At 41.3% G+C, this 19,511-nt stretch overlaps 1 protein-coding gene across 1 annotated transcript in view; it reads left to right on the top strand.

Moving 5' to 3' along the window:
- Positions 1 to 19,511, top strand: part of LRIG3 (leucine rich repeats and immunoglobulin like domains 3) — a 47,253-nt gene that overhangs the window by 18,457 nt on the left and 9,285 nt on the right. Inside the window, exons 4-12 of the mRNA XM_008148733.3 lie at positions 10,174 to 10,305; positions 10,869 to 11,012; positions 12,029 to 12,172; positions 12,470 to 12,613; positions 13,026 to 13,169; positions 14,085 to 14,165; positions 15,091 to 15,162; positions 17,724 to 17,795; positions 18,311 to 18,474. Of these exons, the coding sequence (XP_008146955.2) occupies positions 10,174 to 10,305; positions 10,869 to 11,012; positions 12,029 to 12,172; positions 12,470 to 12,613; positions 13,026 to 13,169; positions 14,085 to 14,165; positions 15,091 to 15,162; positions 17,724 to 17,795; positions 18,311 to 18,474 (1,097 nt within the window). The remainder of the gene's footprint in view (positions 1 to 10,173; positions 10,306 to 10,868; positions 11,013 to 12,028; positions 12,173 to 12,469; positions 12,614 to 13,025; positions 13,170 to 14,084; positions 14,166 to 15,090; positions 15,163 to 17,723; positions 17,796 to 18,310; positions 18,475 to 19,511) is intronic.

Genomic DNA, 19,511 nt, shown 5'->3' on the forward strand with positions numbered 1-19,511 from the left:
TTTACACAGGCACTGGCTCTTGTACTGGCCAGTGTAGGCCCAGATTTTTAAAGTCTTCCCCACATACACCTCGTCTAGCATGGCAGTGTGAAATAGTGTGCCCAGAACAGATATCAGAGCTGTGGTCTTAATACGGAATATGGCTGGACCATCATGACTCTTGCCCCAAATACTGGAAATTAAGGAAGCTTATGATTTTATTGGCATCTTATGGACCATGTTGTAGTATTGTCTCATATTGAGTTGTCATCCGCTGAGATCCCCAAGTCTGTTGTCACTTTCATGAACATTGCTTTCAGATAGGCCTTTTAAAAATGATGGATTAAAAAATCCAAAACACTACCTTATCCCAGCTTAATTTCTCTGGTTGCTTCTAGACCATCATTTTAGTACAACGAGAGGTTTTGGATCACGAGTCATCTATTAGATGAATTATACTTTTATTCTGCAGCACCTACCCTGGACTGTTCACTCTCTACCCCTTTTAGTACAGATGGTGAGCTGAATGCATTCATTTAATTCTGCAACTTCCTAAATTCCCCTTAAAATGAAATTAAAGGACTGCACACTGATGGGAACAAAGAGAAAATAGGAGACAGTTCAAATGAAAGATGCCACAAAAATTTTGCAAGCGAACAGGCACACTGTACCTGACTTCAGAGAGAAACTGGAGTGGATCCCAAAAGAAGCAAACATTTTTTTTTTTCTTTCTGCAGAACCTCAGAATAGTTCAGGAACTCAAGACCTGTAAAGGTGGGGTGCAGAGTAAGATTAGACATGGGGGATTGGTTAAACCTCTTTTATAAGAAGCCGTAAGACCTCCGGGATCCTCCTCTGAAATTCAGAGCCCCGTGACTGCCCCTCCCTTGGTGTACAGAAGAAATTTACTCTTTGGAGATTTGAAACGGTTTGGGACACAGGCCCAGCTGGGCACGGGGTGTGGACTGAGGGCAGCATAGTCTGCAACCCATGAAATGAAGTAAAATCTGCGTACTGACACCCCCGCCCTTCAGCTTGTTTTCCTGTTAGCCCTTCCAGGCCCTAACCTTGAAATTGCAGGATTTGAGCAATAAGACGTGGAGATGACTGAGACTCACAGTCAGCAGGTCCATTCTACTCACAGCCCTTAATAAGCTTTTCAGAGCTGCTTTTTATTAAATGTGAATGGGTAGCCAGTGATCACCAGACTTTTGAGGAAGTTTCTAACAATGAAGACAGAGTCCGAAAGAAATGGGAGAAGGATATCCGATGGAAGGAGGTGGGAACTTCAAAACAACCTAATATCTCTGGAGATAAAAGAATAGAAAAAAAATAATAAAAATATTCAGAAAATGAGTTCAGTCGTTAAAAATACAGTAACAGACACTATTAAAAGGTAATAGAAGGGTTGGGAAGAAAGTCGAAACATTCTCGAAAAGAAGAACCACAAGACAAAGGGATGTAAGAGGGGAGATAGAAACGAGGAAATGGGGAGATCCAATAGAAAGTCTAATGCCTGTCTAATTGGTGCGCCACTAGGGAGGTCTGTGTAAACAGAAGGGAGAGAATTATCAAAGATACCAAGAAATTCCCCAGAACTGAGAAACTCATTTGTAGGTTGAAAGTGCGCCAGCAAACAAGAAAAAAACAACACCAAAACCTACATTAAGGGACATTACTGTGCATTTGCAGAATACCAGAGAGAAAGAGAAGCTCTGAGAGGAGAGGGGGGAAAAAGCAGATCAGCTATAAGGATTGCCAGTGGTTCCCCCAAGGGTGCTCCTAGCAATATCATCATCATCGGGGAACCTGGTAAAATGCAGATCCCCAGTCTCCACCCAGACCTACTAAAGAAACCCTGAAGGCGGGCTCACCAGTCTTGCTTCAAGAAGTCCCTGTCCCATAATTCTGATGCCTGCTGGAGTTGAAGAAACACTGGGATAGAGAATCAGAACCGCCTCTGGCTCCTCAGACTTACAACTGTAAGGGCAATAATAGAGCAAAACGAGGTCTTCAAATCCTAAGGGAAAATGATTTCTAATAGAAACTCTGTAACTCTGTACACACCCAAACTGTCAATCCTATGAAGATATTCCAAACATGAATCTCTCTCTCTCTCTCTCTCTCTCTCTCTCTCTCTCTCTCTCTCTCTCTCACACACACACACACACACACTCTCACACTCTCACACTCCTACGCATGGTTTCTTGGAAAGCTAATGGAGGCTCTGCTCTGTCCCAGGGAAATGAGGGCGTAAACCACGGAGGACTGGGCAGCCAGGTAGTGGGACTCCAACAGAAGAAAGATGTGAAGCCCCCAAAGTGAGCCGGGTTCTCTGAAAGGCTGCAGCTTTGGCATGATGGTTGTGTGAAGCCTCTGTAGCAAACCTTTCAGTGTTGGTCGTCCACATCTCGAATCTCAGCTTCTTCCAGCTGGAAGAGATCATTCTATTCCTTTTCCTCTTGTTGACAGGTGAGAAAATCAAGGTTCACAAAGTGTAGTAAACAGGAACAGAATCACCGTCCCCTTGCTGGGGAACTGTAGTTTGAATTGTTGCTTCAAAGAGACCCTACTTAAAAAAAAAAAAAGAGCTCCTACAGTTTAACAGGTTGGTTAGTGTATAGGACCAGAGGTTTATGTTTCCTTTTGCTGGGTGATGGCTATAGTGGGCAGAACATTTTCTGACGTACATGTGCATCTAGAACCTCAAGTTACATAACTCCTTAGGGCCTACTCTGAACTTTGATCTAGAGTTTCTGGGCTAATCATGGCCGGTCACTTTAGGGTCTTGAACCCATTCATTTAGGCCTGACTCGGTGGAACCAGAAATGAATTAGAAGTTCTCTCCACTCACAAGTAAATCACAAGCTAATGGGAAGACTCAGACTCCCGGCTTAACCATAGCAGTGGTCTGGCATGTGGAAATGGCTAGGGAGGGCCTCTGTCTCAAAAGAGAAGGGGGAAATTTTAAATTTCACTAGAGTTAATTTTATTGCACATAATTAAATTGTTTCAGATTACAATAATTGTTCAGTAAGTATCTTCTTTAGCATCCTAAATGGAAAAACTTGCTCTTAAATTTCTGTTTATATAAAGGACTAAATTGAATTTACACTTGGGGATCAAAAAGAGTTGTTTTGTATGTGGTGTGAATGGCTTTTTGGCTCATTTCTTTTTATCATTTTTAACATGTGTTATAATTGCCATATTAATAGGGCCCTGATTATTTTATTAAGACATTGTGGCCATCATTATGATGTTCATGGTCCAAAAGATAATTATATTTTATATTGACCTGGCTTTTAGCTGAAAGAACTGACTCTTTGCCCCTCACATTGGCTCATTTGCTACTTAGTATCATTAATTCTTAATCAAGAATCTCCTTGCTAAAGTTGCCTCATTTGGCTTTATTCTTTGATGCCACAGTACCAGTGGACCAGTCTAAACATGTGTTCTTTTAATGAAACTTAATTACTTTTTTAGAAAAAAGATGAGCAGAGAGAGTTTATTTTTATCTGCATGGAAGAGGTTCTTTGCTTGCCAAGTCTCTCTGTTTAAAGAAGCCTAATATTATGGGGTGTTAGTATTCTAGCCAAGATAGTTTTCAAGGAAGCTTTCTTTTTGTGGGGGAGGCGGGGAGAGTTATTGTTGGAAGTATAAGTGCCCTTTAAAGTGTTTGCAAAATGTAGTGTTTTCTTTAACAACTTGTAATTCCTTTATAAATGATGTTAAACTGTTTGCTTGCAAGTTATATATAGAAATCAGAATTTCCTTGGGGCCAGTCCGACTCTCCCAGTCAATACAGTTAATATACTTGCTCTGTGGTTGTATGGAATGACCACAGATTCAGCAATTTGTTAGTTGCAATAGCTGAATTGGACTTAAGGGATGTGGTTAGAGAAATGCATTCTAAGAAAAGAGGGCATTGCAACATATAAAAATATAGTTTCAAATTGAATTTCACTGAACACACCCTCTCTGTAAGGAAAGTGCCACACGCACATACCTTCTCTAAATAGCCAAGACTGCACATCTTTACACATCCCAGCTGCAAAGCCTTAAGCTCCCTGTTATCAGGTGCAGTAGGTAGGAGACAGTTGGAATGATTGGCAGATACTTCTTATTCATCAAGAAGTTACAGTTTAATTGGTCCAGGAATTCCAGTGCGAAAAAAACCTGATATTCTGGTTCCTCACTAACAAAAAGAATATTTCACTCCGTGACTCTCCTTCCAAACTCTGGAAATAAACTAACAGCATCTATATCCACCTATGAGTACATGAGGTTCTTTTAAGACTCTTATGCTTTCTGGAGGTCACAGTGAGTCAAAGAGTAAAACCAATCATCATCATACTGAGTGGTTATGTCACTAACCGCATGAGTTATAGTTTACTGTTATTAACTTAGTCTGGGTTTACGTTTAGTGGAGGTGTTCAGAGTATCAGAACCAAGAAGCGCATTTCTTATAGATGAGGAGAATACATTTCTCGATTTCCCTAGTGAGTATAGGCACACAGTAAAATGTCAGTACTGGCTCTTCTAGTCAGCATCTCACACCTGAGCAAGAGAGGACCATCGTCTGTGCTCTGTGCATTAGAAGGTCTCCCGTATCAGCGATACAGAACACGGTGGTAACACAGGTGGGAGGGGATGAGAATTCCAGTAGTGCCAGAGATGGCAGAGATGGAAACCCAAGCTTGTATGTCAGGGGAGAAGAAAAGCACAGCCTGGGCCCTGGGAAACCAGAAGACTGGTGCTTCACCCCCAAAGGGGACATCTAGGCACGCAGTCACCGTCATCCCAACGTGCCGTCATGTGTCCTCTGCACCTCCTGGTGGTGCGCCTGCACCCGGTCTTGCCTGCCTTCCCCCCGGTCTTTCTACCCACTGCTGTCAGAGCTACCTTTCTAAAATGCACATGTGATGGTCGCCCCGCCATTTGAAATCCTCCCTCCTCCTCTTCCTACTTGATCCTCAGATAGAAGCCAAATGCCCACATGCCTTGCAGCATGCCCACCTGACCTGCTGTTAACTCCTTCTAGCACCTCACTCTTGGACTTCCTCTTTCCGCAGTCTCCACCCAGGAGCACTATACTTCAGCCATCAAGGCTTTCTTTTTTCTTTCACTTCCTCAAAGGGAATCAATTCTTGCCTCACTCTCACTTGCTTCTGCTTGGAACACGCGGGGGCTCCTTGCTGTGGGAAGTTTTGCTGACCTCCTGCACCCTTCCCACCACTTTCTAGGAGGCCGCCCTTCCCTCTTCCACGCCACTACTTCCTCATCATAGCACTTGCCACTTTAGTGACCGCTCCCGTTTGCCTGCCTTTTCTCCCCACTGGCGTTTAAGCTCTGTGAGGTCGGGGACCATATCTACCTTGTTCCTTATTAGATCTTGAGCACTCTCAGAACAAATGTCATCGTTCAAAATGGTAAGTCACGTTTGCCTCTACTTTTAAAGGCATTTGGCAAAGTAGGCTGAAAGGTGAAATTAGCAACAAAATGAAGCCATTATTGCTGGGCCTGAGAAGCCAGGGCTGAAATGCCTGGGACTGTGTTTGCTGCGGCTCTGAGAAGCCTGAGGGAACCCTGTGCATTCCAGCCGACCAAGACCCCAGGTCTGTGTTTGCCCACAAGGGACTGATTATACTTGACCTCGGCAGTGATTTAACCATGGAACACCTTGTACTGTCAACAAACATAGAAGACCAAAATATTCGTAGTCTTTAAGATGGATTTGCATGGGTTTGAAACACCTTCCAATGCTTACAGTACCATGGTGTGGTTTTTGAACAATGCAAAGATGGCATTTTCACATTAACTTAAGTAAAGGAAAAAGATATTCGCACACAGTGCAAAGATGGCATTTTCACATTAACTTAAGTAATGGAAAAAGATATTCACACACTTTTGTTGTTGTTGTTTTGTTAAAGCATTTCATATTTCCTGCCAAAAACCTTAACAGCAATGCTTTTAATGAGCTCATCAATTTCGGTGTGCATCCATATTTGGAGAAAAAAATTAACGCTGGATTTGAATTAAATCTTTGTCTTCTAGAAGTGGCTAATTGTGGGCCACTCTTATTATCAGACATGTTTAGATTGAGGGTTTTAGGTGATTAAAAAGAGTTTTTAATCTAGTGTTTTAAATGTAGATGTCTCCTTTAAAAAAAAAAAAAAACCTTTCATGATATAAAGCCTGGCTTTTAAAACAAAAACAAAAACAAAACTGGTACATATCAGGTAGTTATTGGCCAGTTAAGTCTGAGAGCTAATATGAAACTGGTATTTGGATTTAATTCAGCTCCATTAGGACAGAGGTAGGATTCTGTGATACAGGGACTATTATCCTGGCAGCTGTGAGGGATTTTTGTGCCGGGGAGCACTGCTGACAAAGACGGCACTGTGCCGCTCCGTCTATAACTGAGCACTTTCACACTGCAGTTTAGGAGGTGTGCAGCTCAGGAAATTGCTGGCTTTGGCTGGAGCATACTTTAACTGCAAGGAAAATTTTATTCGTCACTCAAGTAATTGGCAGTTTTAATACCTTGTCCATAATTACCTTATAAACAAACGAATATATAAACCAAAGATTGTAAGGCCTGTTATCTAACTCGTAGCCTTATTTGACCAACGGGATAGACACCTGTGGGTCCCCCGCTCCCTCCCACAAAAAACCAATTTGCTCCGTTTATTGCAGAAAACTAAAGCCAAGCATTTTCTTTTTGTTGTTGTTAAATATAAGTGTAGCTGTACTAGCCCCAGACAGCCTGGGGGCCAAAACCAGATGCAGAGTTTAATGGGAGGTACTGGCTGGGGACGGGAGGGAGGTGGAGCAGGCGGGCGGGGGGGGGTGGGGGGGGGGGGGTAACTTGGGCATTCAGGGTTACTCCACTGATTGTGGGAGGACATCCTGGTAATGCAAACAGTTGGCTTATGTATTTAAGAGAACATTTTTGTCCCCTATAGCGTGGTTTTGTTTAACCCACACACACTAACCCTAAGGCCCTGTGGCTTGTCTCTTGGACTGAATCCATCTCCGGGACCTAAAACTGACTAATTGTCTCACTTGCATTGCCCTGTACCTCACAACTAGATCAAGGAGCTTATACACACTGGTGAATCCAGATGTGGGAAATGGTCGGAATGAGAGGTCATGGCTGACTTAACTCTAAACAAAGTCTGTAAGATGTTATGGGAATCTGAGGCCTTGATATTTGTGCCTTGTACGTGGAGATGCTAATTCTGTTGTGTGTGTTTTTCACCTTACTGTTAATCACAAAAGTTCCGCTCTTACCATTAAGCATCACCTTGTTACCTTGTATAGAATTACTTTACAATGGGGTTAGATTCTCAGATGACTTGGATCAAAAAAGAAGATTCCCCCACAGTCCCTGAAAGTGACATATGGAGGATTTCAGCACTGCTTTGAGAAGTTTCATTAGTTGTTTACATAGAACACGTAACAACCTTATTCTCTTGTGTGAGGAAAGCAGCACCTGAAGTTTGCACGCATTCAGGAAGACTTCTGTGATGGGTGCCAAACACGTGCAGAACCCTGGGCCCCCTCTCATCTACCTGTGTGCAAGCACAGCTGAGGCATTTCCAGGGCTTCCTTACTGTGGCATGATGGTGCCTCAGTGAGCCAGGGTGGATTCCCACATTAGCTTGAAACCAGAGGAGGACAGCATTTTTACGAGGGTGGGAAGTAGTAGGCATTTCTTTAGGTGCATCTCCCCATGAGGCCTTAATTGTCAAAATATCTCTGAAACTGTATGCTATGAAACAAACCTTCAGGGATTGCTTTGGGACCAATAAGGCCTTATTCTGTGAGGTGCTTTGGGAGTGCTTGGACTATTAGATTAAAAGCTTTAATTTTCTAATTTTAACTGTAATATCTATACCAGAGAAGTGTTGTTGTGGTTAAATGGCAAATATATATATGAAAAAATGCTTAGCATAGAGCTTGGAACCTAATAATGTGTCTTCAACATGATTAGATTCCATGTGCATTCCAAGATGGAGGTGTAGAGACATATCCCTGCATGGAGGGGGTAGTGCACAGTATGACAGACAAGACCGCCAGGGTGAGGGCTATGTAAGAACACAACACAGGATTTTGTGAAAATACATCAAGTTGAACCTAACTCAGGAGCTTTCTGAGATGGTGAGAGGATTGTGAATTATAATAAAGCAAAAAAAGCTTAATAAACTCAGCACCATAGAAATATATCTGTTGGTAAGAAATCTACACTAATAAAAGAGAAATATGCAAATTGACCATACCTCCATGACGCCCATCAGCCAATCAGGAGTGAGTTTGCAAATTAACCCAACAAAGATGGCAGGTTAATTTGCATACACAGGTGCAGAGCGGCCGGGTGGGGCGGGACGCCTGCTATGAGGGGGAAGGTGGGGGGCGGAGGGAGCTACAGGAGCGGCGCTCCAGCCTGGGAGCGAAGATTGCAGGCTCCCGGGCGGCCAGGAGCGAGGACCTGCAGGCTCCCGGGCGGCTGGGAGCGAAGCCAGGGGAAGGAAGGCCTATTCTTGCATGAATCTTTGTGCAATGGGCCTCTAGTATACATATATAAGATGCATTTTCTAAGTTTTACTATGTATAGAAATGCCAGCATGTGGCTTGTATTACATACAGAGTTCTGCCTTCAGAGTGTGTTACTGTTTTTGAGTTGGTTGTAAAGAGAAGACCTTTTGTTTGTAGGTAGACTGTTACCTTCCCAGCCTTTCTACCTTAACATGCTATTTCCTCTGCCAAATGACTGTCTGAAAAGACAAAGATCTAATATAGCAATTAAGATGACCCTCACCTCAGGTTAATTCCTCTTTTCTAGCAAGATGGCCATTTAATGCTGACTTTATTGATGACCTCTTAAGAGCTTTGCCTTGGCCTCCTTCTTTTTTCTAACTTGTAGTCTAGTACAGTGCTCACTAGTAGAACTTTTCACAGTGATAGCAGTGTTCTGTGTGCGTACTGTACTGTTTGACAGCCCCAGGCACCCGTGGCTACTGAGGACTTGAAATGTGGCTACGGATGACTAAGGAATTGAATTTTAACATTTGATTTTACTTAAATTTAAAGAGCCGCATGTGGCTACCATATTGGGCATTCTGGTTTGGTATTCAAGACTTAATGTCAAAATTTTTAAGTCTAATTATTACCAGTGATTACATAAACTGGGGTGCTCATATGTAATACTGTATAAAATTCAGAGCCCTGAAACACATCCACTGGTTTTGAAGACTGTGGCAACGTATTGAAACTTGTTATTTCTTAAAGAAAAAGAGATCTTTCTAGAATGATCTTTTAAAAAGCCCCAGTCTGATGAGTATTTTAAGTTCACTGACACCTGAAGTGTGAGTACTTTCCAAGCGAAGAATTAGAGGTAGATTAGGAATCAAGAAGAAGGAAGAGGGAACTAGCAGATTAGTGCCTGGACTGCCAACTCGGTGCTGGGCACTCACATGCCGTTCGGTAGAAAGGAAAAGGAAGAATGAATATTAACAAAATAACAAAGAAAAAGCAGTTTAAGTGCATAGCATTTATGTATTAGATACGTTTGCTCCGACTCCCGGTCTTGTGGGGTGGGCTTTCGTAGTGAATGTCCTGTGGGACCTGGAGCTGTATGCTCTAGGCGTGTCCCTTTTGTGGGTCATTTGGACTCTTCTGTCGTGATTGGGTTGCCCCGTTCATGGGAGGTCTCTCCTTTCAGGCTCTGAGGCTCAGCCGCTACCACATCGTGTGAGCTGTTGTATAGACGCAGTCTCTACGTTGTTTGTCTTCAGTGTTCCTCGGTCAAAATACGTCCAATCAGCTATGCTTTTCTTGTTTTTCCAAGCTGACTGTGTGGTATTTTAGCTGTAAATCCAGTCCGTGGCTGGGAGGAAGGGCAGGCACTCAGCCTCCTGTTAGAGTGCAGCCATCTTTGCTCCGAAGTGCATAGCATTTAGGTAACACACCTGTATTTTCATAGGGATGTTCTTCATATTATATTCTAATGTTACAATGTACTGTTTAATTCAGAATTAAAGTGACTAGAGAGATGCTGTTTAACTTTTAAAAAGTACTGTTTAGAGCAGTTGTCCATTTTTTCTGGAGAGCAAGTTAGGAATAGAGAACATTATTCGCCTTTCCGATTGCCGTACCATTCCTCCTATTATCTTTGCTCTTCTTTCATTCCAGAGCTGGAAACAGGATTGCTGAAATATTACCTGAACAGCTGAAACACTTTCAGTCCCTGGAAACTTTGGACCTCAGCAGCAATAATATTTCAGAGCTTAAAACTGTATTTCCACCTCTACAACTCAAATATCTGTAAGTCAAGATTTCTTTAGCAAAAGTATTTAGTTTTGGTGAAAATACCATGTTATAACAAGAAAAATCAACTTTAAGATATAACAAACCGCTTATTTTACTGCTAATGGATCAAAAATATAACTTTCTTATTGACATATAATTTTTTTTAATCTGAATAGCCATAATCTTCATTTTACTCTTATAAAAAATTAGACATCCCTTGACTGTTAGAAAACTTACGGGATATAGATTGCTTCTTTAAAAAAAATCAGATTTAAACTATTGTTGTTCAGTTATTGTTTTATTAATAAGTTCATAAAAATGAAATTAATTTCCAAAGAGTGAGAAACATCTCTAACAAATTTTTATAACTTTCAGATTTTCCAGTTATTCTTTCCCCACCAAAGAGTGTGAATCATAGTCAGTACTGGTCCACAAGGACCTAAAGAGCGATTATTCAAAGAGTCCATTGTTACAACTGGTGGTTAGGTTCTGTGGAGATTCTTTATAATACAGACGATGCATGCGCTGTCTTCCCAAAGAAACCAGAAAGAGACGCTCATCTTCGGTACTTTCAACAGGTACATCAACAGCAACCGGATCACGTCGATGGAACCTGGGTGTTTCGATAATTTGGCCAGCACACTCCTGGCGTTGAAGCTGAACAGGAACCGGATCTCAGCTATACCACCCAAGATGTTCAAACTGCCCCAGCTGCAACACCTGTAAGTACAACACCTCTTAGGTGATGTTTCCTCACCTCCTCTCCACCCCTGGTGTCTGTCCCCTACAAGCCACAATGTGGCAGAAAGAGTTTAGAAGCAAGGATGTTGCCGTCTTCCCTTTGAGAGCCGGAGTTGTGGAATCCCCGGATCAGAGCAAGCCCTAAGTCACCTAGTACAAGCTCCTGCCTGACCAGGCATGTCGGATTGTTACCAAAAGAGTGAACAGTGTAATCATCGAGCAGCCTCTGTACAAAGGCGTCATTGTGGCACTGGAGAAATCATGGGGACTCTCAACAGCTGTGGTTTATGAGAATAATGCCGACAACTCCAGGAGGCTCTGATAGCTTACGTGGCTGTAAAGAACTGTCTCGTTAATAATGGTGGAATGATCTGCGAACAGGCTCCTACAAAATAGTGGTTTTCAACCTTGGCTGCACATTACAGACACTTGGGGAGCTTTAAAAAATCCCAATGACCAGGCCACACCCTATACCAATTATATCAGAACCTCTGGGGGTAAGACCCAGGCCTCAGTAATTTTTAAAACTCTCCAGGTGATTCCAGTGTGCAACCAAGGTTGAGAATGACTGCCTTAAAGAGAAAGCATTAAACGTGAAGGATCACGAGAGTAACCAACTGTTCTAAGCACATTGGACAGGATAAATTTATCCCTGTTCCTGAAAAGACCTCGTGTCTGAATGTGACATTCATTATTCTAGATCATTTAAAAACAAATATTAATTCGTTTACTTTTATACTGAGTGGACAGCAGTTTTGAAATAAAAGTGTAGTCTAGTTTCAGTATTTTCTTTTCAAAAATACATCACACATTTCAGAAGGAAATTCACTTACTGTTAATAAATCAACATTTTTCTGGATAAAAAATGTTTAGAAATTTAAGACAGTATGTAATTTAACACTGGCTGGTGTAACTACATTGTAGTAATCTGACATGCTATTACTACCTCCAGAATTTGTCCTATAAGCTAACAATTTAACTGTAATATCCAATGCAGTGAACTGAACCGAAACAGGATAAAAAATGTAGATGGGCTCACGTTCCAAGGGCTGGGAGCTTTGAAGTCTCTGAAAATGCAAAGAAATGGAGTAACAAAACTTATGGATGGAGCTTTTTGGGGGCTGAGCAACATGGAAATCTTGTAAGTGTGGTTTATCATAATTCCTATACAGATAGTGTGATCACTGAACATTCAGTAGCTTTTATTTGAAATCCTATCATGTTAAAATCTCATCACTTACAATCATTTATAATTTAGTTTTGTCTCACGTAAAGTGACTGAGAATTTATAAGCGCATGGTTGTTTTTCTGCTGAGGTCTTTAACAGAAGCTAACTAGCAACAATAGGAATATGTAATAGATTGTCATCATAGGTCCCCTTTGAAGAGACTAGATAATGAACTCTTGATCCTGCTTTTGATTCGTGTTGTCATTGTAGGCAGCTGGACCATAACAACCTAACAGAGATCACCAAAGGCTGGCTTTATGGCTTGCTGATGCTACAGGAACTTCATCTCAGCCAAAATGCCATCAACAGGATCAGCCCTGATGCCTGGGAGTTCTGCCAAAAACTCAGTGAGCTGTGAGTTGCCTTTTATTCTCCCCAAGTTTGAGAGCAGGGATCATGCCAGAGCATGAGCTTCTTACCACCGATCTGTGAAATTTTCATAACAGTATCCAAGGTGACAGCATTTTTCACATGCAACCTGGTCACATTTTTGTTGTGATATGTTGGGAGACCACTCCGATACTTCAGGCCTGTGGCACATGAGCTGAAGCAATGATGGCTATTTTCAAATAGAGGTGTTTTTCTTAAATTACTGGGATTAGGAATAATGTTTACCTGGGTATTATTAAGGAGGCAGCGTTTTGGAATAAGGATTAATGTGGTTACATCAATATTACCTGTTTTGTTTTTTTAAACAAATCATTGTGTTGAACTAGAAAGTAAAAGCTATGATAGGTTTTTTTTATGTTCCTTTTTTGCTTTACAGGGACCTAACTTTCAATCACTTGTCGAGGTTAGACGATTCGAGCTTCCTGGGCCTAAGCTTGCTAAATACACTGCACATTGGGAACAACAAAGTCAGCTACATTGCTGATTGTGCCTTCCGGGGGCTTTCCAGTTTAAAGACTTTGTAAGTTACACATTTTGCTCTCTGTACAGGAACCTAATTGGTTCCTAAATGTGCCCACTTTTCTCTCAGCAGATTTCCTTTGTTGTGAAGGAAATGTGTGCGGCCTTAGAAGTAGTGTCTTAATCTTTCCCAGATCAGTTTGATTAAAATCGGTCCATTTCACCCACGTGTGTTTCTTAAAGGGATTAAAAAGGACGGTGATCAGCTTGTTTTGGTGATTATAGTTAGCCTTCTCAGGATCTCCAGGAAGTTGGTGACTGCTCAAGAGGGAAACAATTTCAAATCCACTAATTTTTCTTTAGAAAATGCAGATTAAAAATTACCCAGAGCACAAAGATCTCATACCAGTTATATCCAGGCTTGATCTCTGTCCAAGAGAAAGAAGAGGGAGTTGATTAACTGACCTTTGAAAAATCTCGCAAACGTTAATTTTAATGTTGCGCAATGGGCTTTTGATTTTTTGCACTGTCAGAGGCTTTTGCTCTGTTCACTATTTGAAGCATTACATAATTGAAAGACATACTGTATGCTTAGGCGAACGCCTGCTTATGTGGTTGGAACAGTGGTTTTAAAGTTTAATGTATTTTTCAGACTATTCAAGTGTTTCAGGATTTAGTCATCTTGATAGAGGAATTAATAGAGCGCGAGTCAGCTGTCCTGATTTTGGGCAAAAAAACCTTAAAATGTTGTTGTAAGAAGAGGGCAGGGCGTAGGAGTTATGTTGGGAGAGAGAGCGAATTTTCTATTGTTTGGGAAGGGGTGGAGATGATGTGGGGAATTAATGAGGAATTTATTACAAATTACATGCCACCTGGGTGGTGACCTTAGATTTCTGAGTGTGTCCCTAAAGAGAATGCTTGTGTATTTTGTTAAGTACCTAGTACCAGTTTTCATAACATCCCTCTGTTATATTAGGGATCTGAAGAACAATGAAATTTCCTGGACTATTGAGGACATGAATGGTGCTTTCTCGGGGCTTGACAAGCTGCAGCGGCTGTGAGTATGATTTGCTTCATAATTTGACTCCCTCTTTGACCTAAAGCAAACAGTGTGTCTTCGTTCAGTCAGTTCCACAAGCTTAAAGAGTGTATAAATAGGTGCTTAGTCTGGTTGCTACCCTGTGTCATTTCCCTAAATGAGTGCTGTTACACAAGATGTATATGAGTTTGCTTTTCTTCCTTGGGTATAAGGGTTTCTATTCCACACTTTGGTGTGTGTAACTTATTTTAATATCTAGATAAGAATTTTAAATTGTGGAGAGTGCTTAGACTCTAAAGATTATCATTGTGTAAAAATTTCAACAGTTTGAAATTTTCACTGTTGCACTCTACTCGCAGAAATGTTTAAATGAAGTGACCCCAATATCTACTGAGAACATGGAAGTAGGTTCCAAGCAGTCCAGGATCAAAACATGCTTATCTGTAGCCATAAAATGGCCTTGCAGGTGGCCAAATTCTGTACTGTTAGCCGGTGGTTTTCAAATTGAGTTTCATATAGCCCTGAATGTCTGTGGGGCGGCTAAAGAGAAAGTCTCCACTATTACCTGCTTTGTTTTTTAAAGTGCTGAGAAAGTGTCCTTGGAATAAAGTTTCCACCCGTAGGAATGCCTCGCCATTCCTAAAGAGACTTTGAGAATCACTGCTTTAATTTAACCATCAGAGTCATTTATTGAATACCTATTTTTATTGGGTTCTCTGGTGAATGCTGTGAAAAACATGCTGAACTATATTACTGAAGTAGATGGCACAGATACGTTTTTACAGAATATATTGTTCAATTCAAGGAAAAAAAGTACTCACAAGTGATTTCAAAAGCAGTTCTTGTCATGAGAATTCTACTCCCAAAATGGTTTTTATTAACTATTCCAATGTAAATTGTGTGTGTGTGTGTGTGTGTGTGTTGTGTGTGTTTGTTTTTCCAGAACCCTCCAGGGAAACCGGATTCGATCTATTACCAAAAAAGCCTTCACTGGTTTGGATGCATTGGAACATCTGTGAGTAGCTGGAATTTAGTTCTCCTTGGTAGACTAAGATGGGCATTTACTTATGTGTCAGCGAAGATAAGACAAACTAAAATGTAATCTTGTTGACATCCTCTTCATACCATAAAGTACATTTACACATCTGTTTATCTCTGTCTACCCTTCTACCTACCTACTTATCTATCTATCCATCCATCCATCCATCCATCCATCCGTATCTGTCTAGAAGTATACAGGTGTATATTTTCCTTGCCATTTAGGGGCATTACTTCAGATTATGTTGGGTTTTATTTAGTTATTTTTCTCAAGTGGTATATATATTTTAAACAACCATTTCACTTAGCATAATGTTCTCCAGATCAAGTGAAATAAGCCAGTTAGAGAAAGACAAGTACCATGTGATTTCACTCATATGTGGAATTTAATGAACAAACTGAACTACCAAGCAGAATAGACACAGACTCATAGATGGAGAGCAGGCATACAGCTCTTGTGGGGGACGGCGGTGGGGGGTGGAGAGGGTCGCGGGGGCGGGGACGAGACACGGTGGAGGGATTGAGGAAAAAAGAGAACTCATGGACATGGACAACAGTATGGTGATTGGGCGGGGGGAGGAGGAGGAGTTGGAAGAGGGGCTAAATGGTGATGGAAAAAATAAAATAAAAATAAAACATAATTTTAAAACGATCATTTATTATGCACTCACAACATGTTAGGCATGATGCCAGGTATATTGCCTCATTAATCCTATGAGAAGACTATTCAGTAGTTATTATTATCTTTATTTCTAAACAAAGAAGTGGAGATTCTGAGGGTTTATTAATTCCATTGTACAGTTAAGAAGGTGACTTGGATATTAGAGAGAAAAAACAGTCCCCACAGTTCTTGAGAGTGACATTTGGAAGGTGTTAACACTACTTTGAGAGTTTTTGTTGGTTTGTTGTTTAAGTATAAAGCGTACAACTGCTGTTGTTTAATTATAAAACGTACAACTTCTTTTCCCCCCTTTATTGTCCTTTTTCTTGTTCTCTCGCCACTAACCCATCAGTTAGCAACGGACAGACTCAGGACTCAAACCAGGGCTGCCGCTGCCGTCACGGTGTCCCTGCATCACACGAGCTCTTGCCACTGGCCATTCTCCGTAACTCCCAGCACACCATTTTGACATGGCACTTAGGGGCTAACCTGTTTTCAGCTTTAGGAGAATGGGCTAGCCAACCGTGATAGGAGTCAAAACGTGCATGAGCACCGAACCAACCAGCTGCTTATAACCATGAGTATATGTTTTATACTTGGACAGTAAAAGTACAAAGTAATCTGGGTATGTCCACTCTCGCTGCTAAGGAAGGCTCATAGCCAGGAGTTTTAATATCTGTTAACTTAGACAAAAGAAGTTGTCCTTTAAAGTATACATTTGGTTTGTGCCCTCGTTTGCCCTGTGTTGAGAGGGAAGATTGCGCTGTTTTCTCTGGACCATCTTGCAGCCGCGGCCTGGCTTACCTGTGAGGTTGTGAGGGGTTTGGGTGGCTAGCCATGCTGACAGGGCAGCAGTTCAGGTTGTGGTGGAATGATTGTGCAAAGCAGAATTTGGAAGGCCAGACCAGCATTGCTGGACTTACTGAAACAAGTTATTTTCAAAGGGAAACCAGCCAAAAGGGTTTGTCATCCGACCCATTCCATTTCTGGGAAAGTGGAATTAGAGGAGTATTAACCTCTGCTTCAGTTTGCTAACTCTCCGAGCCTCTTTCCTCTCTGCCCATGTTTGGTACCTTCATTCTGTCTTCTGTGGCCACTCGTCTCATTCAAAATCCTGTTTGTATACTCTGACCCTTGTAAAGAAAAACAGAGTAGTAATCATTGTGGAGAGCACTTTAATTCAAACTGCTTGTAAGTACTAGTTAAAAATAAAATCCGCCCAGAATATTTGCTCATTGTATAAATGTTCTGCCTCAAGTGTTTGTTTGTTTTAGCAAGTACATCTTGTCTAAACACTTAGCCGTCTTTAGTCTTTACAGTAGCGAGTTGTGGGTGGCAGAATTAGGCTAGCAATTAAGCATAGGTTTGAAATTGAAAATAATTGGGTTCAAATCGTATTGCCCTTCTTCCTCCTGCTGAGCAAGGTGGCAATGCCATCTTTTGTGTCGCTGTGAGGGAATACATGTAATATATGTAAACCACTTACCACAGTGCGCATCACAGAGAGTATTCTATACATGATGGTTTTTTTAAAGCATAATTATGAGCAATTTTATTTGTGTATTGAAAATGGTTAACTTGAATAATGAGAACTTCAGTAAAATTATACAGCAGGACAGTTCGGGCCCTTATGAGTCAAATAACCTGTAAGTGGTAATATAAAGAGAATCTCTGTCACCATGAGGGAACTGGCCTCTGATACAAATATCCTTGTTCTTCAGCCTGCGCTTCCTCATGGGTCTTTGGAGTCGAGCCATGTGTGCATTTCAACACAGAGAGTGTTTGGTGAATGGAGTGGGCAGTGTGGGCCCAGCCTTTGCCTGAGGGCACGTGGTCACCGTACTTGGCTCTAATCTGTTGGTTTGATTGTTTTTCAGAGACCTGAGTGACAACGCAATCATGTCATTACAAGGCAATGCATTTTCACAAATGAAGAAACTTCAACAATTGTAAGTTTTCCTTTCCAAGAGTTTTCAGTTAAGCATAGAGGGGAAGCCACCATGGGGCATCGCATCCGAGATTATGTCCCTGTAAAATGTGTCTAGCACTTTCTTAATATCCCTTAACTTTTATACCAGGAAGCAAAGGAAAAGCGAAAAGCAATGAAAGGAAAATTCATTCCTTTTGCTACAAAGAGAAGTTTCTTGTTCTTTGTGTGGTGAATTTGCATTTTAAATTTGTGAGCCCTCATGGAGTACCGTGCCCAGTCATAGTGACACGTGTTCAGCAGTAAGGTGTTTTTGATCTAGCAGCACTTCTGTCTCACTAGGTCAGGGGAAAAAACCCCACAAAACTGTGCTGGTCACATTTCTTGCATTTTAAGATGGACTAAAGGATACTATTACATAGGATATGTGTATTTGCTTTCCACATTCATTGTGTGGTTAATATTTACTTGAGTTTAGTTTACTTGTACAAATCTGCATTTCATACAAAACAAATTGAATGTAATTACTCTCCTCAGGCATTTAAATACATCAAGCCTTTTGTGTGATTGCCAGCTAAAATGGCTCCCTCAGTGGGTGGCGGAGAACAACTTTCAGAGCTTTGTAAATGCCAGTTGTGCCCATCCTCAGCTGCTGAAGGGAAGAAGCATTTTTGCTGTTAGCCCAGATGGCTTTGTGTGTGGTGAGTGTAACTATTGCCCCGGCCTTTTAGTCATTCTTCTTTTTATGTCTCCCGTTTGTCCAAATAATGGTTTTGAATAAATTTATGCTCTTTTAATAAAGCACTTATTTCTGCTGAGATAGGTGAAAATGGATCTATAGTTGGCTTTATTATTTTAATTTTACAGATGAGAAGGCGTTTTCGTCATCTTCGTTTTGGCATTGGGGTGGTTTGGTGGAAAGAGAAGGACATTGGAGCTCCGGAGGATGGGAGGGTGTAGCGCCAGCCCGTCTGTGTAACTTAAGTTCCCGAACCTCGGTCTATACGGATGAAATGGGAACTCTGGGATCTGCGGTCCCAGCTCCAGGGGCTGTTGACAGGCTCGCGTGAGCTCCGTGAAGAGACTTCACTGAACCCGGGGCAGATGCTGTTTATGTGGAGTAGGAAGAGCAAATCATTAGCCAGGGAAGGATAGGCTGCTAAAAATTTTACCACTGGTGGGTCAAGCATTACAAGCAGTAGGAAATTTATTACAAATAAATCTAAGGTCTGTCGTTTTAGCATCTAAGCATTTCAGCATTAGAAATGTGCTTACCCAAGTGTCACCTACTAGTTAGTAGATCTGGATGAAAAACCCACGCTTTCATCCCCCTGGTGCAGTTTGCTGCCTAGAGACCTTCGTAAAAATGTGTGTGTAGAACATGAAGTCACAGTTTGCCGAAATTTTGGCACGTGCATTAAGATATTACAGAACCTAATTTTACATTGACCTTTAACATTTTTTATTTAAAACTGCTTTGCCTATGATTGTTTAGATAAGTATAACAAAAAATATCTACATTTTTAGGCTGCAGCATTAAACAGTGCCAACAGTTTCTGGAAATAAAACGACTGATGTAGCTTTTGGATCTAAATAAGCTTTTGGCCTTATTCTGTAAGGACCTGAGCTAATTCTCACAGTTCTCAAGTTCCCAGATATGAACTGTTTATTACTCTGAGGCATACCGTGGTGGGCAAAAGTAGGTTCACAGTTCATGTAGGCAATAATATAATAATTA

The sequence above is a fragment of the Eptesicus fuscus genome, chromosome 7 (genome assembly GCF_027574615.1).
Source record: "Eptesicus fuscus isolate TK198812 chromosome 7, DD_ASM_mEF_20220401, whole genome shotgun sequence".
NCBI classification, from domain to species: domain Eukaryota; kingdom Metazoa; phylum Chordata; class Mammalia; order Chiroptera; family Vespertilionidae; genus Eptesicus; species Eptesicus fuscus.